Source organism: Anastrepha obliqua, chromosome 5, assembly GCF_027943255.1.
Source record: "Anastrepha obliqua isolate idAnaObli1 chromosome 5, idAnaObli1_1.0, whole genome shotgun sequence".
Lineage (NCBI taxonomy): Eukaryota > Metazoa > Arthropoda > Insecta > Diptera > Tephritidae > Anastrepha > Anastrepha obliqua.
The window spans coordinates 103,003,822-103,024,173 of NC_072896.1; the positions used below are offsets into that span (position 1 = coordinate 103,003,822).

At 37.8% G+C, this 20,352-nt stretch overlaps 1 protein-coding gene across 2 annotated transcripts; it reads left to right on the forward strand.

Annotated features, from left to right (window-relative positions):
• Positions 1-254: 254 nt before the first annotated feature.
• On the forward strand, positions 255-20,104 carry LOC129246915 (E3 ubiquitin-protein ligase Su(dx)). Of its 2 annotated transcripts, XM_054885656.1 has the most exons (9): positions 255-622; positions 8,591-9,310; positions 9,383-9,525; positions 13,342-14,259; positions 14,351-14,816; positions 14,888-15,734; positions 17,485-17,683; positions 17,762-18,071; positions 19,911-20,104. In XM_054885656.1, the coding sequence occupies exons 2-8, from the start codon at positions 8,962-8,964 to the stop codon at positions 18,029-18,031; spliced, it is 3,192 nt and encodes a 1,063-aa protein (XP_054741631.1). In that variant the 5' UTR covers positions 255-622; positions 8,591-8,961; the 3' UTR covers positions 18,032-18,071; positions 19,911-20,104. The 2 variants fall into 2 exon arrangements, with proteins under 2 accessions (XP_054741631.1, XP_054741630.1); XM_054885655.1 differs by having other exon boundaries at positions 17,762-20,104.
• The last annotated feature ends 248 nt before the right edge of the window (positions 20,105-20,352 follow it).

A 20,352-nucleotide genomic window follows, 5' to 3' on the forward strand; every position in this document is an offset into this window, starting at 1 on the left:
TTTATGTTTTTATGAGAGTAAGATTCAAAATCCCACGTATATAAAGACCTTTAGACATTTTGCACATTGGAATTATGAACCAAGATTGGGTTGTAATATTTCTTTTATAATAAATTCAGGTTGCCTCATAAAATAATTTCTAGGTCTCGCTAAATACAACCCTGCTAATTTGTTATGAGCCATCCTCAATTTCGTCAAATTCAACGAATATGTCACAATAAGAAAATGAAAAAGCTGAGAATGTCAATGAAATAGAGACATTGAAAAGAAAGAATTTCTGCGTTGTGCACAGGCCCAGAAATTGAAAATTTATTGTGAAAATTTATAGTTTTTGCGTTAATAATCAAAAAATATAGTATAAAAAAAATTATGAAATCATTGCGCTGTAGTTTTATGTATGTCTTTATATAAAAAGTGATGTGCAGCTGTTGAGTATTGAAAAAAAGCCTAGACTGTGATCAAAGTGAATAATACCATTGTGTAAATTGTTCAAAAGGGGAAAACCTGTAAAGGCCAAATTAGAATCCATAACGCATTAATAGCGGCACATAAATCAAAGAATATCTTATCACTTAAAATGCAATAACTGCAATAAATGGAATATACTGTAAAATCTTAAAGTGTAAGTACTCGTGGAATTGGAATTATTAACAATAAAGCAAATAAATCAAATAAAGCTATAAAATCTAACTGCAAAATAGCTTTCGTACCAAAGCCATATTGTTTAGCTAGTGGACAGCAGCATTTGTAAGTTTCCTGCGCCTTATCCGACCTTTGCCTTAATATTATTGCAAAAAGTGGCTGATATATACAGACAAAGGCTGTACTATCAAAAGATATTAGTGAGGTAACCTTCCACGGGCAGTTAACTGGTAAGGTGGTGGTGTATTTTGTTTGCCAAAATGTTATGTTAGTTGGTCAGTTGGCCGAAACCGTTTCGCATGGTTTGCCAGCCAAGTTATATACGTATTGCCTTCTAGTTGGTTAGGGGTGGCAAAAAGCCAGGTGTTGCTTTTCACATGTTAAGCTAACTAGCCGAAAGCACAATTGTGGTTACGCCTATTCCATATATACATACTCGTATATAGAGCCTATTACACCCGCACAACGCGTTAGCTTTAAGAAGGTAACACCTTGGAGAATGTTAAATTTTTACCTATAGAAAACGTTAGTGTGGGACAAAATTCCTTTGTGGCTATCGTCCAACATACAACTCATTACTTTCATTACTTGTTTGTTTGTTTGTTTGTTGGAGGCTACTTTTGTAGCGCTTCATTTGCATGCACTCACACAATTCATTCGTTTAGGCAGCTTATCTCCTGCCTGAGCTCAAAAATATTACTGGGCAAAGTGCATGTTCGGTGTCGGTGCGGGCAGGGGTGTTGCTGCGTGACTGTATTGTTTTCGGTTTGCCAACTAAAAGTATGCGCTATCAATGACTGGTTGGGTAAAATACTTATTAATGTCTGTATGTTTGTTTGCTGATTTACTGCTAGGGCACTTGGGAGAAAAAAAACTATTGTAAGCATGGAATTATTCGTTCACGTATGTTTGTATGCATATATATACGTATTTATGTTTGTATATAAATATAAATCGTCTACAAAATTTTTCCACAGTCATTCCATCGACACTTATGCGTTTAATGAGCTGTTCACTTGATTGGTGCATGGATATGTATAGTAAATCCTTCTGTTTCATACGTTTGTGTATGTGAATTCGTAAATACGTACTTGTTTGTGAACACTTATCAATATCCGTTTGCATTATCTTGGGCTTTAGTTTGCCTTCTCTGTGGATTTAATAAAGTATATTTCAGCACTGTTAAGCTCTCTCCAATTGATAAGGATTTATAATAGTTCCCTCCTTCTTATTGATCTTGCATCCATTGAAATCTTGAATGTAACTTAATACAAGAGTTAGGATGAAAAAATGTTTCTGGGCGCTAAAAATGTATCCTTAGTCTATTTTATTGTTTAAATATTAACCACCTGTTTATTTCTGTTTAATACAGAAACCACCTTTTACCATATTTTCTTGGAACTGCGACGGTTTTTCTTTTATGAGTTCTAATCGAGGTTTTCCCGATTTCGTTCTGAGTGCCTCCTCTGCGATAGCTTACGAGATAGGCTTTTAAATCGTACTTACCCAATTGCTTCTCTAATGGACGTTATTTTGGATCTTTGTTTCTTACACACTCATTTGGGACTTTATTGCTTTTTTGAAATAAGACATATATGGGTGTCGGGCATAGGCAATTCATATATCAAATACACACAATATCTTATCAAATTTGGGTTGCTCATTTCCAGACAGTATGACAAGTAATGATTAATAGTCATATGCGGATTCGGGATAATACTAAAGATTGAAACTTTGGCGCGACCTCGCACTTTGGTCGAACATTATTTTACTTTTTTTCAGAAATAGTGTACACTTTTAGTTGAGGTTTTGAATACAAAAGAAAAATATTGAACTTTGAGTATTAGATAATTCACTCTGCTACATTGCTTCTTTTATCTGGAAGAGTATAGTTTGTTTTGATAATTTTTAGTTCTTTTACTCAGACGATGTTCGCCATTAGTCTGCTCAGCATTCTTGTGATCTTCGCTGCTTTAGTAGCGACGTGCGGTATCTGAGCCCAGAACGTAAGCCTGCAATCGAGTTGAATGCCCAGGTATTTCACCGCTTTTTGAGTTACCAGGGATGTGTCGCCTAGTTGCATGCAGACTTCGAGTGGCATGTGACCTCGTGCCATCAGAATTACTTTGGTATAATGTTTGGTCCTCAAGCTGAAATTGGGTCCTTAACATGGCTGGCATCTCGTGCTGATATGATAGCCGCTAGAGATATGCGTCTTCTGGCATTTCTACGCTCAGCATTTCGTCGTAGCTCAGATTACAGAAATCGGTGCGAGAATAGATTCTTGGACTGCGCCAGACGTTACCACTTTTGTTTTCTGACCATCTGGTGTGTAGTACAGAAGTTCATTCTCGCTGAGGTAGCTTTGGAGGATGCCTAGCAGGTATGCGGGTATTCGAAAAACATTGAGCGCAGCCTACGCTGCTTACCACTTCCTTTATTGCGTCAAGATTCGTATTAATAACCTCAATTTGAATATTCGCCAACTGATAAATCGGCATAGGCAATAATCACCTAAATACTAGCAAATTCATCTCTGATGCGAGTAGGACCTTTGGTACTGGTTTGTTCTTTGCGAAGCCCAACGGCTTTTGCCTATCAAATGCAGTGACTGCACTTTGTCGGTCCATAAGGATAATGTTGAACCGCAGCGCTGAAGGAATTGTTGGGGTCTTCTAAAGAGATTTTTTATACGAGTCGATTGGTCATAGCTCAGCTAAGGACTCTAATGAGCTCTTGATTGTTGTTCTTGTTGTTGTAACATCATACATGTTCGGGGAATGCTGCTCGAGTGAAAATCCTTGGCCGGATATAAATCTGAGTTGTTTCGGTAACGTAGAACTGACTGTCGTGGGACTGAACTCTTGAATCTTTATCCGTTTAGCTTCAAAACCACTATTATTGTAGCCAAGTAAACCAATGAGTTTTCGTCAGATGGAGCTGCTGTCATTTAGGAAATTTTTATATATTTTTCTTCTTCTGCACTCTTCTTCGGCCACCTACTATAATTGTGTAAAATATTTATCGTATCTGTATGTATGTACATATGTATATGCAAATAAGAAAAGCATGACTGTATAATAAATTTAAAATCCGTCAGATAGGCTTCCGTAAACAGTCTTATTTATGCTTGTAAATAATAAAACTCTGCCATGGCCGACTTCAGAATTCACATTTATCTGATATTTACTTTCACATTTAAATTTTTTCACACAGGTTTCTAAAATCTGTCTATCATTTCATTTTCATTTAAATATATAAGTTGTTCGCTACGCCTTCCTGCCGTACATAATTAAATAATCGTAAATTTAAGCTTATCGTGTTTGTCAACAATGGCAAATAGTTTGTTTTTATACGCAAAGTTTTCTAGGGTGGGTTTGTTTGTGACTATATTAGAGTTGGTCACGGGTTTAATGCCCACTGTGTACCTGAAGCATTAAGGGGGGACCCTCATTTATCGGGTCAAAAAAATCGATTTTTTGGAAATAATTTTAATCTATTCTACAACTATTTAAGAATATACTTTCAAAATTTCAAGTCGATATCTGTATTTTTGAAGGAGTGACAAAATTTTTAACAGGACGCGACGGGTGGCCTGATCGCCTGTATCCAAAACTTTAAACGCGTTTTTCTCGAAACATCATTTTTCGATTTTGTGTACACAATTGAGAACGCTGTATTGAACCAATCAGGCTTTACAATAGCTCATTTTAAAGATAATTAAATTGTTTTCAATGTTACAGTTAAGTATTTTTTAAAAAAAAAAGATTTTCATATTTTTTTGTAATTTTAAAGTCAATTTTTATGCATGAAAAATCACTTTTAACATAAAACTGGGTAAAAAATATCAATTTCGACATTTTTTTTTTAAATCAAAATGTCACATCGAAGGTATTATCCTAAAGTTTTAAAAAAAATTTGGTTTTTTTATTTCAGAAAAAAATTCAGAGCGCTAGAATGTACACAGATAGAATGAGGTGCCATGGACGAGGTGTATATTTCCATACTTAAAATGTTTTTTTTCTTCTCCGAAATTTTTGTAGACAGTCAAGACATTTATTAAAGTACTTTATGAATTACAAAACGTTTGAAGTTATTTTACCTGAGAAAAAAATTCCCAAAAATGATGCATTTTTCGACCGTCTAAATGAGGGTCCCCCCTTAAATGACAGGAAATGTTTTTCTAATCGCGGTTTTCCCAAGGTAACGGGTAACAGGAAACCTCCGAGTGTATTTCTGTCATGAAAAAATTCTCATAAAAACCCTCTGACTGAAGGTCATTCCATTTTGAAGCACAACAAAAAAGGCATACCTCAAATTGGAGGAGGCCAAGCTCGGCTAAACATCTAACAAAGACTCTACGATCGAATTAAATATTTGGTAAATATGTATGAAGTGTTTGGTTTGTCGCAAATTATATGATGAATGCACACATGTTTACGAAAATGCGAAATTTTACTTACCGCAAACTTGCGTACCAATAAAAATCTTATCTTACTGATAAAATGTACACTAAGACACAGAGGTTTGAAAACAACATTAATTTTGAACACATGTTGGTTGTTCTTGTTGTTGTTGTTGTAGTAGCAGCTTACTAAACCCTGTCTGTGCAATGTAGGCATCTGTCGTCTTCGTCTAACTCATATAACGGTAGACGCAGAAACCTTGTTATTTTGACAGGTTGGGTCCAGAGGGGGAGTGGTGTTAGGTGTGCTGAATAGGTGGTTAGTGCCTTCACATGCTGGATATCATTCCCATAACAACCAGGTTCATTCCGGTAACGTAGAACCGACTGTCTTTCACACTTGCTTTCTAACTTCTACATCTCGAAACTCCTCCAGCCACCAGAGATATTCTCCTTGGTCTCCTACGCCGATGACTGCACAATAATGGCGTCGGGCAATGACATTGATGGCCTGTGCTCTAAGGTAAACGACTACCTCGCCTGCCTTTCTCGCTTCTTCACTGCGAAAAACTTACAACTTTCCCCGCAGGTTACATCCATGCATACACCTTCTTGAGCCTCCTTCCAGGCATGTCAGGGGGCACTTCCTCAATTACGCGGACGAGATCCAGGACAAAACAGACCGACAACTACTAGGTCAGACAGTGTACAGACTGACAATCAACGACATTCATCGGGAGACCCTTACCACCTTCTTAAGCTTCCGACCCCCGAATGCCTTCATGGGAGTTGAACCCCCACCCATCGCAAACGAAGAGCTCCGACTTCCCCGAGAGTGCCGCAACAACTACGTTCTGGATACTGTAACAGGTTAAACTCCTACTTATCCAGAATCGACCCCGACATACTAAACATATGTGCGGCATGTGAAGGCATCCCGCTCGACACTAACCACCTTTTCACATGCCCCACCAAACCCACTCATCTGGCACCCCTCTCCCTCTGGACCCAACCTGTCGAAACAGCTAGTTTCCTGGACCGTTAGATGAGCTAGACGAAGATGACCGGTGATTATACTACACCGACAGGGCAAGTTACTGCTATAACAACAACAACAACAGTTGCGATTAGAAACCGACTAAAACTTAAAAAGCAGTCATAAGTAAGATCTGAAACCCAGGCTTCTATGTGGAACGGACTATGCCACATCACATGATCACATGTGCAGCCAATCCCTATATAAAAAATATTTAAAAATTCAAAAATTATGAGGCGCCTAATAGCCTATTTCCTTCTGGACTCAACCGCCTTCTACGACTAACTACAGTAAACTCTTTTCTAGCACAGAGTTAGCCAACTTTGCTCACTTTACAGCAATCGTTTTTTTCGGTCTCTTCTTGGCAGAAAATAGGCATCTGCCGTTCGGAGACGGCATAAAACTGGAACCTCCGAGAAACCACACATATAGGAGGAGGAGTTCGGCCAAAGACCCAGAAAGAATGCAGGTGACAACAATAACAACTCGATCCTTTTTAAATAAAAATATTTAGTTGTCCGGTAGTTATCAGTAGTTGATAAACTTCAACAATCTAAACACAAATTAGCTGCTTGTTTTTGACTTTGGTTTGCTTTCTTATTCTTGAAGTAAAACCTTTAGAACGGTGAAATAAAAAATTATTCTCTGCACTGTTTCCAAAAAAATATCGCCGTAAAAAGTGATCTCTAAAAACACTTTCGAGCTATGTTTCAAGGCGGTTTTTGCTAGTCGATTTACGTACTTCCAGAAAAACTTCGCTCTAAATCCTCCAACTTCTGACTAAAAGAAGGTTTACTGGTTTCTCTCACCAAGTTAGAGGTTTTTGGCGTAAGCGAACGCTTTTCCTATAAATCCTGATAAATCGGCAAAACTTACCCGTAAACGAACACAACTTCCTTCGCGGTGGAAACCCTTGATATTTCTGTAATTTAACGGAGCTGTTAACTGCTGTTAAATTCTTGGTGGAAATAAGCTATAAGGCCAATAAAGTAACAATACTAAAATTTTATGACTAAACTCTATCAGTATGACATTTCACTTAATCATGCGAAGTGCATACATACTCGTATGTAGGGGAGATCGGGGGGTTATGAGACGGGTTTTGTTTTTTGACCATAAACATAATATAACCTATCCATTTTTCTGCACATTAAAATTTTTTAATTGTGATTAAGTATAACAACACTTTGACAAAAGATTAATTTCTTAAAATTATAGAAAAATCTCTAAGTTTTGCCTGCCTGCTCAAAAATCATTTTTTTCGGATTTTCGCATGTTCGGGGGGTTGTGAGACACAAATTTCATCAGAAAGAAAACGGCCTGATTTTATAAAAATTTTTTATTTCAATCGTTAAAAAGGCATATATTGGCTTCTACAATATAATTGATATGAACAATATGAATAATATACCTAATCAATCAAGTCAATGAATATCCGAAAAAGAAAATATTAGATTAATCAGATTCACAATGGATGCAGGTGTAATAGCCGGCTGTTAAATTTGCACATTTCAAGTGAACAGGTCTATCGCAAGTATTACAGTGAATCGAATTGTTTCGGTTTAATTTTTTGGGCATTACACCTTTGCAGATAATACAAAAGTAACACAGAAATGCGAGATACGGCTGTAGAATACTATTAAATGTTCCTAGATTACGGAAATAGCATGTCTCATGACCCCCCGAATACGCTGTCTCACGACCCCCCAATTGCTTTATTTTCAATGTGGCCACTGTTTTATGGATGCATTTAATATTTACGCAAAACTCTTGTTGTGGGTCAAAAGGCTACTCACCAAGGAAGGTTTTGATGCATGCACTTTTATAATTAGCTTGTTCAACAAAGTGTAAGAAACAACAAAAACGATTATCAGCAAAACTTTCAATCACACAAGTGGAGTCGCGGTATGAGGACACACAAATAACCTGCATGAACAAAATATTTGTCATGTAAATATTATGATTGAAAGCTAGCAAGAAGTTACGCAGATACCAGACAGATGCCGCGCTCTTCAGTTCAGGGCTGTGAGCGTGTCTCATGACCCCCCGTGTCTCACGACCCCCCGATCTCCCCTACGTATTGCTCATTTGTTGGAAGAAGGTGAAAAGTAAAAAAAAAATCAGAAATTCTTCCTACAAGGTGGCGCAAAATTAATCATCGAATTTTGTTTTCGAATAACTTTAACTCTAAAAAAATGTTCAGTGATGGAAAAAAAGAAAAGCTGTTGGTTATTTCTGCATACTTATATAAAAATTTAAGAATTTAGTTATTTGGTTATTTGGGTTATTGAGTTATGACGTTCTTCCAGTAAACGAGCTATGTACACTTCGCTTACGTCCGAACTTCATTATTTTAAATATTCTTCATACACTTTTTTGCTCTTTTAAGAACACTAAAATAACAGCAAATGATATATGGTGATAATATTTATTATCTGCGAACGTCACATGTACAAAATATACCAGACTAAAATAATAACTAAACTCAAGTAACTTTCATTTTACAGCTTGATATTTGCTTGGCGGAAGCGGTGGTGGTCCGACAGCGATGTTCAACAGCTGAATTGGGAGGAAAATAAGTACTAAAAAAACGAAAAAAAATTGTGCCAACTACACCATAAATATTCGTAATAAATTTAACGTAGAAATAAATCGAAATAACAATAACAAAAAACACGCGAAAAAACCAGTACGAGCAGCTGGCGCAATTAGCACGTAAATTGTGACAAAAATTTGGCAACGTTTCAAGGCAAGTGTCGTTTTATTAGTAGCTTCAACTTGGTATTACTCGCATTTGGCGGGCGCGGATAGCCCAAAACTCGGTACACGCACGCACACAAACGATTAAGTGATAAAATCGTACTTGTGTCGGACGTTAATGGCCGATGGAAATGTTATGTCAGCAGCTTCCATAGGACATGCAGCTGCTGACTACTATTCAGTAGCACCAGCAACAGCTACAGTGACAGCGTCATCAATACCTACAACAACAGCAATGGCTGCCAATGCCGGTGTGGGCGGCGTCATGCAGACCAGCAGTGGTGTAGTAGTTTCCACAGTGGGCAGTAACGTTGGCAATGGTAGCGGCGGTAATGGCAGTATGGGCGGTAGTAATGTTAATTTGAATGTGTCGTCCATGCCGACAGGGGCACCAACGACGATGGGGGCAACAGGTGCAGCCAGTGGCATTGGCAACAATCAAGGTTATCACCAATTAAGTGTGACAAGTAAGTTATATAGAAGAAAAATAAATTATTTATTATGATTTATGGAATTATTTGCTTTCTATTCTTTTGCAGTTGAGGAAGCTTCATTGCGTAACAATGGCTTTCTAAAGCCTAATCCATACGTTGAATTAGTAATCGATTATAAAAGTAAACGTAAAACCGATGTGGTGAAGAATACTTATCTACCCAAATGGAATGAGGAGTTCACGGTGCTGGTACGTTAATGCAGTGAGAAATAAAAATAGAAAATGCGATTTACAATAACACGCACATAAAAGGAAAGCATACAGCTGTAGTCATAAATAGTTATTCTAGCGCTTGGCCGGCTGAGCAGTTAAGGCAAAATATTAGTTTGGGGAAAAAGAAATCCATTATTTTCTCGCTAGATGGCTGTAGTGATCGATATCTCGTTAAGTATCGATCAAACAATTTAAAGTTTATGCTCGCTGTCAAGGTGACATTTTACGCTAAAAAATTCTTTTGTTGTTTTTTCTTTGTCCCTTCAGTTGTGAGTTACAGGGTGTTAACAATGAAAGACAACAAAGAGAATATTTGGTAGATTTTACATTTTTTCTTTGATAAAGGCGAATATGCAAGTCAGGCCGCTGAAATTGTGAGTGGTGTTTATAGCGTTGATACAGTAACAATTAATTACGTGCAATTTTGGTTTCAACTATTTTTGATGCTAAAGAAAATGTCGCTAATGTCGAATATTTGCATACACCCACTAACAGCTAATTAGAAACGCGATATTTTTTACCAGTTTTGACCACTTTTTTTTTTGCTTTTTTAATTTTTATTTGTTTTTATTTTTTTCATAAAATGGAATAAATGTAATTCGCTCTAAAAAAATATCAAATAAATCAAAGTTTCAAACTTTTGCACAAAACTTAAAAAAATTCGACTAATTCTCATAAATATTTCAAACTCTTAATCAAATTAAAAACAAAAAAACTATTTTCATTAATTTTTTGTTCATAAAAATATAAATCAAAGCTTCAAACTTTGTATAAAACTTCCAATTTTCATTAAAATTTTAAACTTTTAATAAAAAAAAACGACTTTCATTAATTTTTTTTTCATAACAATGTAATTCATTCTAAAAAAATATCAAACAAATCGTAGTTTCCATCTTTGGAACAAAACTTTAAAAAAGTCGAGTTTGAATTAAAAAAAACATTTTTATTAATTAAAAAAAAAATTTTATTAATTTTTTTGCATACAAATTTTAATCAAGGTTTCAAACTTTATATAAAACTTATAAAAATTCTACTAATTTTCATCAAAATTTCAAACTTTTAATAAAATAAAATAATTTTCATTAATTTTTTTCATAAAAATATAATTCACTCTAAAAAAATTATGAAACAAATTAAAGTTTCAAAATTTTATACAAAACTTATAAAAATTCGACCAATTCATCTAAATTTCACACTTTTAATAAAAATAAAAAACTACATAGATACACAGTTTTTAGCCCATTAAATTTTTATCAAAACTCAACGAGAATTTTAAACCACTTGAGCTACCTTATTATACTAGAATTGAGAATTTCTAAAAATCCTAACTAAAAAGTGTTAAACTTTAATGGAAATTGAATGAATGCTTATGAATGTGTGAAACTGATTTATATATTGTAATAGTTGTTTTAGAATGGAATATGTATATTTTTATAAAAAGCTAACGAAAATTACTGCGGCTCTGAGATTGAGAGAATCATCAATGCTTAAAACGAATAACAATGGGCATTCGCTGGAGACAGTTACGTACCTGTAGCTAAGTTATTAAATGCACTGTATGCTAAGTTGTTCAATAAGTTTTGCGGTTTGATAAGAAAAACACAACTTTATGATTTGAAATACACTTTAATAATCAGTATAATAATCTCCCTGAACATCAATACACTTATTTCAACGAGATTCCAGTTGAAGTTAGAATCTGAAAGAGCTGCAAAATACGCTTTCACAGCTGTTATGACCTCATCATTTGGTGGAAAAACTCTTTCCACGCATGCACTTTTTAGGTCTGAAGACAGATGGAAGTCGCTACGGCCGAATCTGGTGAATACGGTGGATGTGCCAACTTGTCGCACGGTGCATTGTCATGATGAAAAATAACTTTTTCTTTCGCAAACTCGGTCTTTTTTCAAGAATTTTTTCCTTCAACTGGTATAAAAAGTTACAATATAATTCAGAATTTATTTATTTACCAGTTTGCAAGTAATACACACACAAAATTCCTTTCGCATTCCAAAAAACTGATGCTAAAATCTTCTTGGCCGATTTCTGGACACGAACTCGTTTCGGTGCCGAAGAAGCAGTTCCGCACCACTCTTTAGCCTTTTATTTTGATTTAAGATCAAGTGATTGACCTAAGTGTCATCCATAGTGATGAATCGACGCACAAAATCCACTTTATTCTTTCGAAAACGCTTTAAATGTTGCTGAAAAAGTCGCATTCGAAAGTGTTTTCGTTCCATTTATAGCGAATGCGGGACCCATTGTGCACACAGCTTTCTGAAACCCAATACTTTAGTAAAAATATTGCTTGCACTGCCCAAAGAGAATCCTAGGGTTTCTACTAAATCTTTTTCAGTCACTCGACGATTTTCCCATACGATATCCTGTTTTTTTCCACGATTTCTGGCGTTGTTGCTGTTTTTTCTCTTCCTTGACTTTGATGTAGTTATTGTTGTAGCATCATAATCATTCCCCTTACATATACGGGGAATGCTGCCAAGGCCACAGTCTTTGGCCGGATATAAATCCGGGTCGTTCCGGTTACGTAGAACCGACTCACGTGGATCGCATTCAAGGCTTGAACGACCACGTTTAAATTCAGCAACCCACGTCTCTACTGTGCAAATTGCTGGCATAAATTTCTTTTGCTTATTAATCCTCCCAAAAATAAAAATTCAATCACTGCGCGATACTTGACTTTTTCCATTGTAGAAAATAATGTGACACGTCGGTACTAAATTGCATACTAAAAAAAAACTAAAATAAAAAAAAAGTTTGGCTAGTAGCAACACCCTCTCTTATCGAACTGTACAAATTATTGAACAACCTAGTATTTGTCGATACGCAACTTATTCCCTTATATATTTGTATAAAAGTAATTAGGCGCTTACCGCACGCGTTGTGTGTTTTTTTATGCATTTCGATACGTTTTGATTACAATTCGCGGTAGCAAAGCAAAAAAATCTATTAATCAGAACTGGAGAATCAGACAAATATTGGCGCACTCGTCTTGAATTACAAAGTAAACAGCAAATGAATAAAGTTAAGGCAAACAAATCCAAAAACAAAAACACATTAAAGGTGGAGCGCGTGAAGCATGCGGGCAAATGTAAGGCGTGGGCACGCGTATTTATTGATTCTACTAATTGCGTTTACTACTCGTCACTATCAAGTAGAAACAATCGAAAGTTATCAAAATAGAAAATAGTGCCTCTGCGAATGAATACAGAGGCAGAGACAGTAACCGGCACCAGTCTAAACCGGCAATCAGTTTACATGAGAATTATTTAGAAATTAATATAAAGTTGAAATGAAGAAGAAGTGCAATCAAAACCAATAAAAGAAAAAAATTTAAGTATTTTTCCAGTTTCGAAGTATCAGCTGTAATAATGGCATTTGAAACTCTCAGCACTTATTTAAATTAACTCTTGCAACTCATTATCTGCATGAAAAACACAAATTTGCTGAATTTAAATTAATATTTCATTTACTGCTTAAGATTAGGTGCCCTACGTTTCATCGGCAGAAGAGCATTCACCACCGGAATGCACTGAGTTTATAGCCGTAAAGGACTATACCTTCAATAGAGTTCTGAAAAAATTATAGGAATTTATAACTAAAGCGGCCGCCGTAGCCGAATGGGTTGGTGCGAGACTACCATTCGGGAGTGTGGATAGGACTTGAAGGAATAATTACCGTTAAACCGTTTCTTTTCTCACATCTAACACGCATTTACTCATGAAATTGAAAAAATTGTCTACTTATTAATTTAAATACTTCTCCCTTTCTCAGATAACTCCGCATTCCGCGTTGCACATCAAAGTGCTCGATCACTCAAGCTTTCGTAAGGATACTTTACTTGGTGAGCGCACCATCAGCTTAGCTCAGGTGCTGCAACAATTCAACGGCAGATGCGAGTTTCTTGAACTAACAATGGATCTGTTGGCCACCTCCAAATCCGATAATCGGCAAACGAAAATCGGCGAACTGGTCGCCGTGTTGAACGGACTCAAGCTAGACATGCCCAATGTGGTGCAGCAAAATGGCAATGGCGTGCAAATGCTACCACCGCCTGGTACAGATGGTGCTATATTGCCACCTGCGGCCGGTCGTAGTTACATGATACAAGGTGGCATACGTGCGCGTATGCGCGTGCGGAATGTTGAGAATGGAACGCTAACCGCATCGACGGCGGCGGCGGCATCGGTAGCGGGTAGTGGTGGCAATGTGCCGCACATGGCAGTTGCCGGTGGCTCACGTTCGCCCATAGCCAATGGCAATTTGGAACGCTGCAGCAGTGGTAGCTCACAAAGTGGTGCGGTAAGACGTGCTGCGCCGCCACCACCCGTTTGGGAACAACAGCAGCCGATGCCACAGGCGCAGCCCCAACATGTGGCGCTACAACAGCAGCAACAACAATTGCAAGTGCAACAACAACAGCAACCACAATTACAGGTGCAGCGCATGCCATCGATGAATGGCGGCACAGTTGCGGTGAATACGTCGGGTGTGCAAGTGCGTCCCATGTCGCAAATGTACGCGAATGGCAGCGTTAGCGGTCAGGCGTTGTCTCCGCTGCCGCCGCAACAACAACCACAAACTCAGCAACAGTTGATGGAAAGCGCTTTGATGGGCGCGGCGGGCGATCAAGGTGCGCTGCTAGCGCAGGCGGCGATGCCAGTGTCCAATGTGGGCGATCAGCAACTGCAGGTGTGTGAAAGTTTTGTTTTATAAAATGGTTTTCTTATTTAATTTAATTAAATTTTTCTTAAAATAAAATTTTTTCTTATCTCTTTCGCAGGCTGCGCAAGCGGACGATGAACCACTGCCCGCCGGTTGGGAAATCCGTTTCGATCAGTACGGTCGCCGCTACTATGTCGATCACAACACACGTTCTACATACTGGGAGAAACCGACGCCCCTTCCACCGGGCTGGGAGATACGCAAAGATCCTCGCGGGCGGGTCTACTATGTGGATCACAATACGCGCACAACCACCTGGCAGCGACCGAATAGCGAGCGACTAATGCACTTCCAGCATTGGCAGGGGCAGCGGGCGCATGTCGTGGCACAGGGTAATCAACGTTTCCTCTACTCACAACAACAACAGCAGCCCACGGCGGTGACGGCCACAGTGACGCAAGACGATGAGGATGCGTTGGGCCCGTTGCCCGATGGCTGGGAGAAGAAAGTGCAATCGGATAATCGCGTGTATTTTGTAAATCACAAGAACCGCACCACACAGTGGGAGGATCCGCGCACACAGGGTGCGTAGCGCATGAAACAGTACAGCGTTGAGAGTACAACTATTTTATTAAACGACTTTTCACTTTTCCAGGTCAAGAGGTCAGCTTAATGAATGAGGGCCCACTACCGCCCGGTTGGGAGATACGCTACACCACCACCGGTGAACGCTTCTTTGTCGATCACAATACACGTCGCACCACCTTCGAAGATCCACGTCCGGGCGCACCCAAAGGCGCAAAAGGTGTGTACGGTGTGCCGCGCGCCTATGAGCGCTCATTCCGTTGGAAGCTTTCACAATTCCGCTACCTGTGCCAGAGTAATGCGTTGCCATCCCACATTAAAATCACTGTGACACGACAGACGCTGTTCGAAGATTCATACCACCAAATTATGCGTTTGCCTGCATATGAGCTGCGACGCCGCCTTTATATTATATTCCGCGGCGAAGAGGGTCTCGACTATGGTGGCGTGTCACGTGAATGGTTCTTTTTGCTTTCACATGAAGTGCTCAATCCCATGTATTGTCTCTTCGAGTACGCTAACAAAAACAACTACAGCCTACAAATAAATCCGGCCTCCTATGTGAATCCCGATCATTTGCAGTACTTTAAATTCATAGGACGCTTCATTGCAATGGCATTGTATCATGGGCGCTTCATCTATTCCGGCTTCACGATGCCCTTCTACAAGCGTATGTTGAATAAGAAACTAACCATCAAAGACATTGAGACCATCGATCCGGAGTTCTACAATTCGCTTATTTGGGTGCGTGACAATAATATTGATGAGTGTGGATTGGAGTTATGGTTTAGCGTAGACTTTGAGGTGCTTGGACAGATAATTCACCACGAATTGAAGGAGAATGGTGAGAAAGAGCGTGTCACCGAAGAGAATAAGGAGGAGTACATAACATTGATGACAGAGTGGCGTATGACGAGGTGAGTGGTTTTCGTTAATTATGGAAGTGAGAATACTTTGTTAATATTTGAATGTGAGGAATGGTGGAAATTGGGACTATTCACTGGCGAAATAGTTTGCTAGCTGAAGATTGGACACAAATTGATTTTCTAACATATTCGCAAAGGTCCGAAAAGAGTGACTGGGTTAACAGGGCTGCGCTGTTTGAGAACAGCACAAGGTTTAGAACTAACTGCCCTGTTAACATTCAAAACATCGTTATTCGAAATAAAGAATATAGAAAAAAAGAAACACAGCAACGCTAGTTGGGTTTCGAATTGAAGTGTTCAGAGATTGATTAACTCTACGTTTGGCACCCGGGTGTGTCCCTTTGACTGTGGATGTGAATTTAACACATTTCTTATATAGCTAACGACTTGAGCTTCTAGGTAGCTTCCTAAAATTTTATTTTCTATCGTTTTATGGATATAACCTTTTAAAACGTATCGACGAGACGTAGGACGAGAAAAGGCCAGACCCGCGTGCCCAGCTTAAGGTTTTAAAAAAGGTGTCTAACGGAGGGTTAATTCGGTGCGAAGTACTTATGTACGCTGAGCTACAGTTTAGTACATACCTTTCTGGAGAGTTCTTCTCTGCTTGCCATGCAAGAGCTTTTATGGGCAACAAATGGTAGTAGATTTAGATTTATTGAAGATTAACACTTCGATCTTTTGTGTCCTATACTCATCACAGTGTCTCATCCAGACTCAGTTCTCTTATTAAACTTAAGATGCAGTTGGGTTGGACTGAGCGTATGCGCCTTTCTTCCGGCTGCAATTGGGCGAGATATTTCAACCCTCTCCCACTATAGCGCCACATTCAAGTAAAAGGTGGTTTGGAGTCTCCTGTGACTGGTCACAGAAACGACAAGAGTCAATGGACCATATCCTGATCATGTGCAGATGATTGACCCACTTGTTCTCCCAAAATCTAGGGCTGGTTCGTCGTACACCCCACGGCTGATAGATGGTTTATCATCCTCACGGGCGTGCTCCCCAAAAAAACCGACACTTCTGCCTCTGAGCGCCCCGCCAAGTGATTTTTGCCCAGCTTTTTACTCATACCCTTTTTGATGTTGTTTGTTTTGGTTTTGGTTTTGTTTTGTTTGTTTTGGTTTTGTTTGTTTTTTTGTTTGTTTGTTCATCTTGTTCTTACGACTGCCTGTTCGGCACTCTTCAATTTTTTTGTTGAGGAGACGCCATTATAAGACAGCCGAATTCACCTCCTGGCTGCTAATCATCCAATGGGCACGGGAACGCATAATACTCTGGATTAGAAGGTAGCAGCTCTTGGTCAACATTTTCAAGCGGTACCAGACATCAGGGTGAGCTATCGACTGAACGACATTTCCTCCTGGCGCCTGGATCCATTTTGAGATTCGACTAAACCCTTGCACTCAGCATACTTAGTTTATCCTCGGAGAGAGTTATGAGATTTTTGAACTTCTTTTGGTTGTATCCGTCTCAGTAAGGATTTCGCCTGGCGTATCCGCATAGTTTGGTAACAGCTGACCTCCCTTAGCTGGTGTGTGTTATCCCATAGCACGGAAGGGCTCAGGTCCTATGGTACTAATATACACTGGTACTAAAAGTGATTGAATGAATCGCTCGCAAATGATTACATAAATTTGAGCGAATCATTCGCGAGCAAAACAAAAATTTTAGTGTAGTGTAGTGCCACTTTCAGAACAATTTTTATTCACACAAACACTAAAAAAAAATCGAATTTCAGAGGCATTGAGCAACAAACAAAAACCTTTCTGGAGGGCTTCAACGAAGTGGTGCCGCTTGAGTGGCTGAAATATTTCGATGAACGCGAACTGGAGCTAATATTGTGCGGCATGCAGGATGTGGATGTGGACGATTGGCAGCGTAATACCATTTACAGGCATTACAATCGCAATTCCAAGCAAGTGATGTGGTTCTGGCAGGTGAGTAAGAAATGAGAGAAGTAACAGTTTTCTTTTTACATTCAATATTACAATTTCTTTTCTTTTGGCAAAAAAAAGTTTGTGCGCGATACGGATAATGAAAAACGTGCACGCTTGCTGCAGTTTGTCACCGGCACGTGTCGTGTGCCTGTCGGCGGCTTTGCCGAACTTATGGGCTCCAATGGGCCGCAACGCTTCTGCATCGAGAAGGTGGGCAAAGAGACGTGGCTGCCGCGCTCGCATACCTGCTTCAATCGCCTAGACTTGCCGCCGTACAAGAGCTACGATCAGCTGGTGGAAAAGTTGACGTTTGCCATTGAAGAGACTGAGGGCTTCTGCCAGGAGTAGAAGACTAAATGCGAAGCAGAGCACTAGAGAAGGCGCGGCGGTTAGTGTATTGTAATTAGCGAAAACATTTGAAAAGTTATATTCACCGTTATATTGTAATTGTATTGCTATGCAACGAAATGCGCCCAATTTAATAATGTCAACGGACATTTGATTACATTTATTATTATTTTATACACATACATGCATACAAACACACACCGATGATGAAATGGATTGCGTGTGTATGCAACAACAAATTCGGGGTGATCTTTTCCTCTTTCGACGCGCAGTTGTTGTTGCTAAGCTTATTTTGAAACGCATATCATTTCTTTGTTTTGTTGGGAAGTCAAACACAAGCACACAAAAAAACTACAACAAAAACATTTAAAAGCGCTTGTTTACTTGTATTAAATATACATATACATACATATGTAGTAGAAATATTACTAACTTTCTAGAAATTTGCTATATATGCATACATATAAAGACATGTACATATATATGAGTATGCATGTATGCGCATGTAAAGAGTTTTCGGGCATAAAAAAGTTTTAATTGATTTATATTATATAAAAAAATATTTATATTTGTGTGGAGGTATGCATATGACGCGCTTATATGCGTGTGCGTGTGTGCGTACATATGTCTTACCTACCAGTAACGTTGCCGTCTTGCAGTGAGCACATTCTCCTTCCTAACTTTAATCTAATTTTGTTCATTAGCATATATTTGTGTATATTCCAGTTCATTGGTCTAATTTAATCTTAAATTTGTAAATATCATCCAGAATAAATTTATTAACGTTAATTTACATGCATACATTTACTAGTTCGTTACACTACATATACATATACATACACATACACATATAAAATATATAGCGCATTAGTGTACTTTTGAGCAAAAGCGCAGCGCTGAAATATTTTACTCTAATATTATTGGCAAAAGACATGATTTGAAAACAATGCGAACAAAAGAATATTTAATTTGAATTTGAAAATTAATTAGATTCGTAACAAAAAGAAAAAACATTTGAATTAAATAGTAAATTAATTTCAAAGACAGTAATGGAGCATCTAATGTTCGCTAAGCAAGGGAAATAACGCTAAATCATAAAGCAATTACAAATACAGGGTGTCGCAAAAGTAGCTTACTACCTAATTAAAGATGTTCTTGTTCGTGCAAAATTGCACCGATATTATTTTCTTCGATTAGCAAAAAGCGCATAAAAGTCAAAATAAATATAGTTTTTAGCCTTACAAAGTTGTATGATTGCTTTTGCGCCACACTCTGTAACTGAAACAAATAAAATATTTAAATAAGAAAAAATGAACAACTAATAAGAACAAAAAAAAAAACCAACCCACACACATGGAAAACTTAGCAAATTGTGTTAGTAGAAAAAATCAAGAAAAAATTTATATCGTGAAGAAATTGGTACACCGGCAAACCTAATATTAAGTCTAAACCTTATCAAACATATACAAATAACCGCCATTCAGATGGGTATATAAATATGTGTGCATGTAGTAGTGTTGTTAAAAAATTCATAGCGAAAAAAATGACGCAGAGAAACAAATGGCGGAAAACTATTAGTTACAGTTAAAGTAAAGTAAATAAACTATAGGAAAACTACTTACATGAATATGCAATGTGTGTGTGTGCGTGCGTTATGTAATTCAAAGAAAAAAAAACCACATGACAGTTAAATTGAAAGTTTCAGTTACTTGCGTTTGCTATATATATAAATACATATAAAATACCAGGACATATTCAAGCAAATACTATATATATACATTCATATATGAAAATAAACAACAACAACAATATACATAATTTAAAGACAACCTATAGATTTTATTTAGTTTTTTAAAATATGATTGTATTATACAGATATATATATAAATAAAGCGGCTAAGGTTGTCAAAAAGCAAGTGCGAGTGAGAGCAAGAGCGAGAGCGAGAGTGTAGGAATGACTTGCGAATCATTCTATCAAGCGAGAAAGCGAGAGAAATAGAGCCGTTGTAATAAGTTCTAATTAAAATTACAAATAAATTAATAAAAAATTATATTATTAGAAAAAGGCGAGAACCCGTTTTTGTTTTATTAATAGGACTATGAATAAGTTCGTGCGGTTTTACAACAGATGGCGTAACTTGATTATTATTCCATCGATCCACATTTCCAAACATTCATTGGAGAGCTACTGTCGTAAGGCACAAACGTCAGTATAAGTTTTTTATTTGAAGCGTAAACAACAATATTTTTACCACACTTGAAAATGTCGAATTTCGTGCCAAATAATGTGTTTTTGCGGGGAATTTTTTAATATGAAGAAA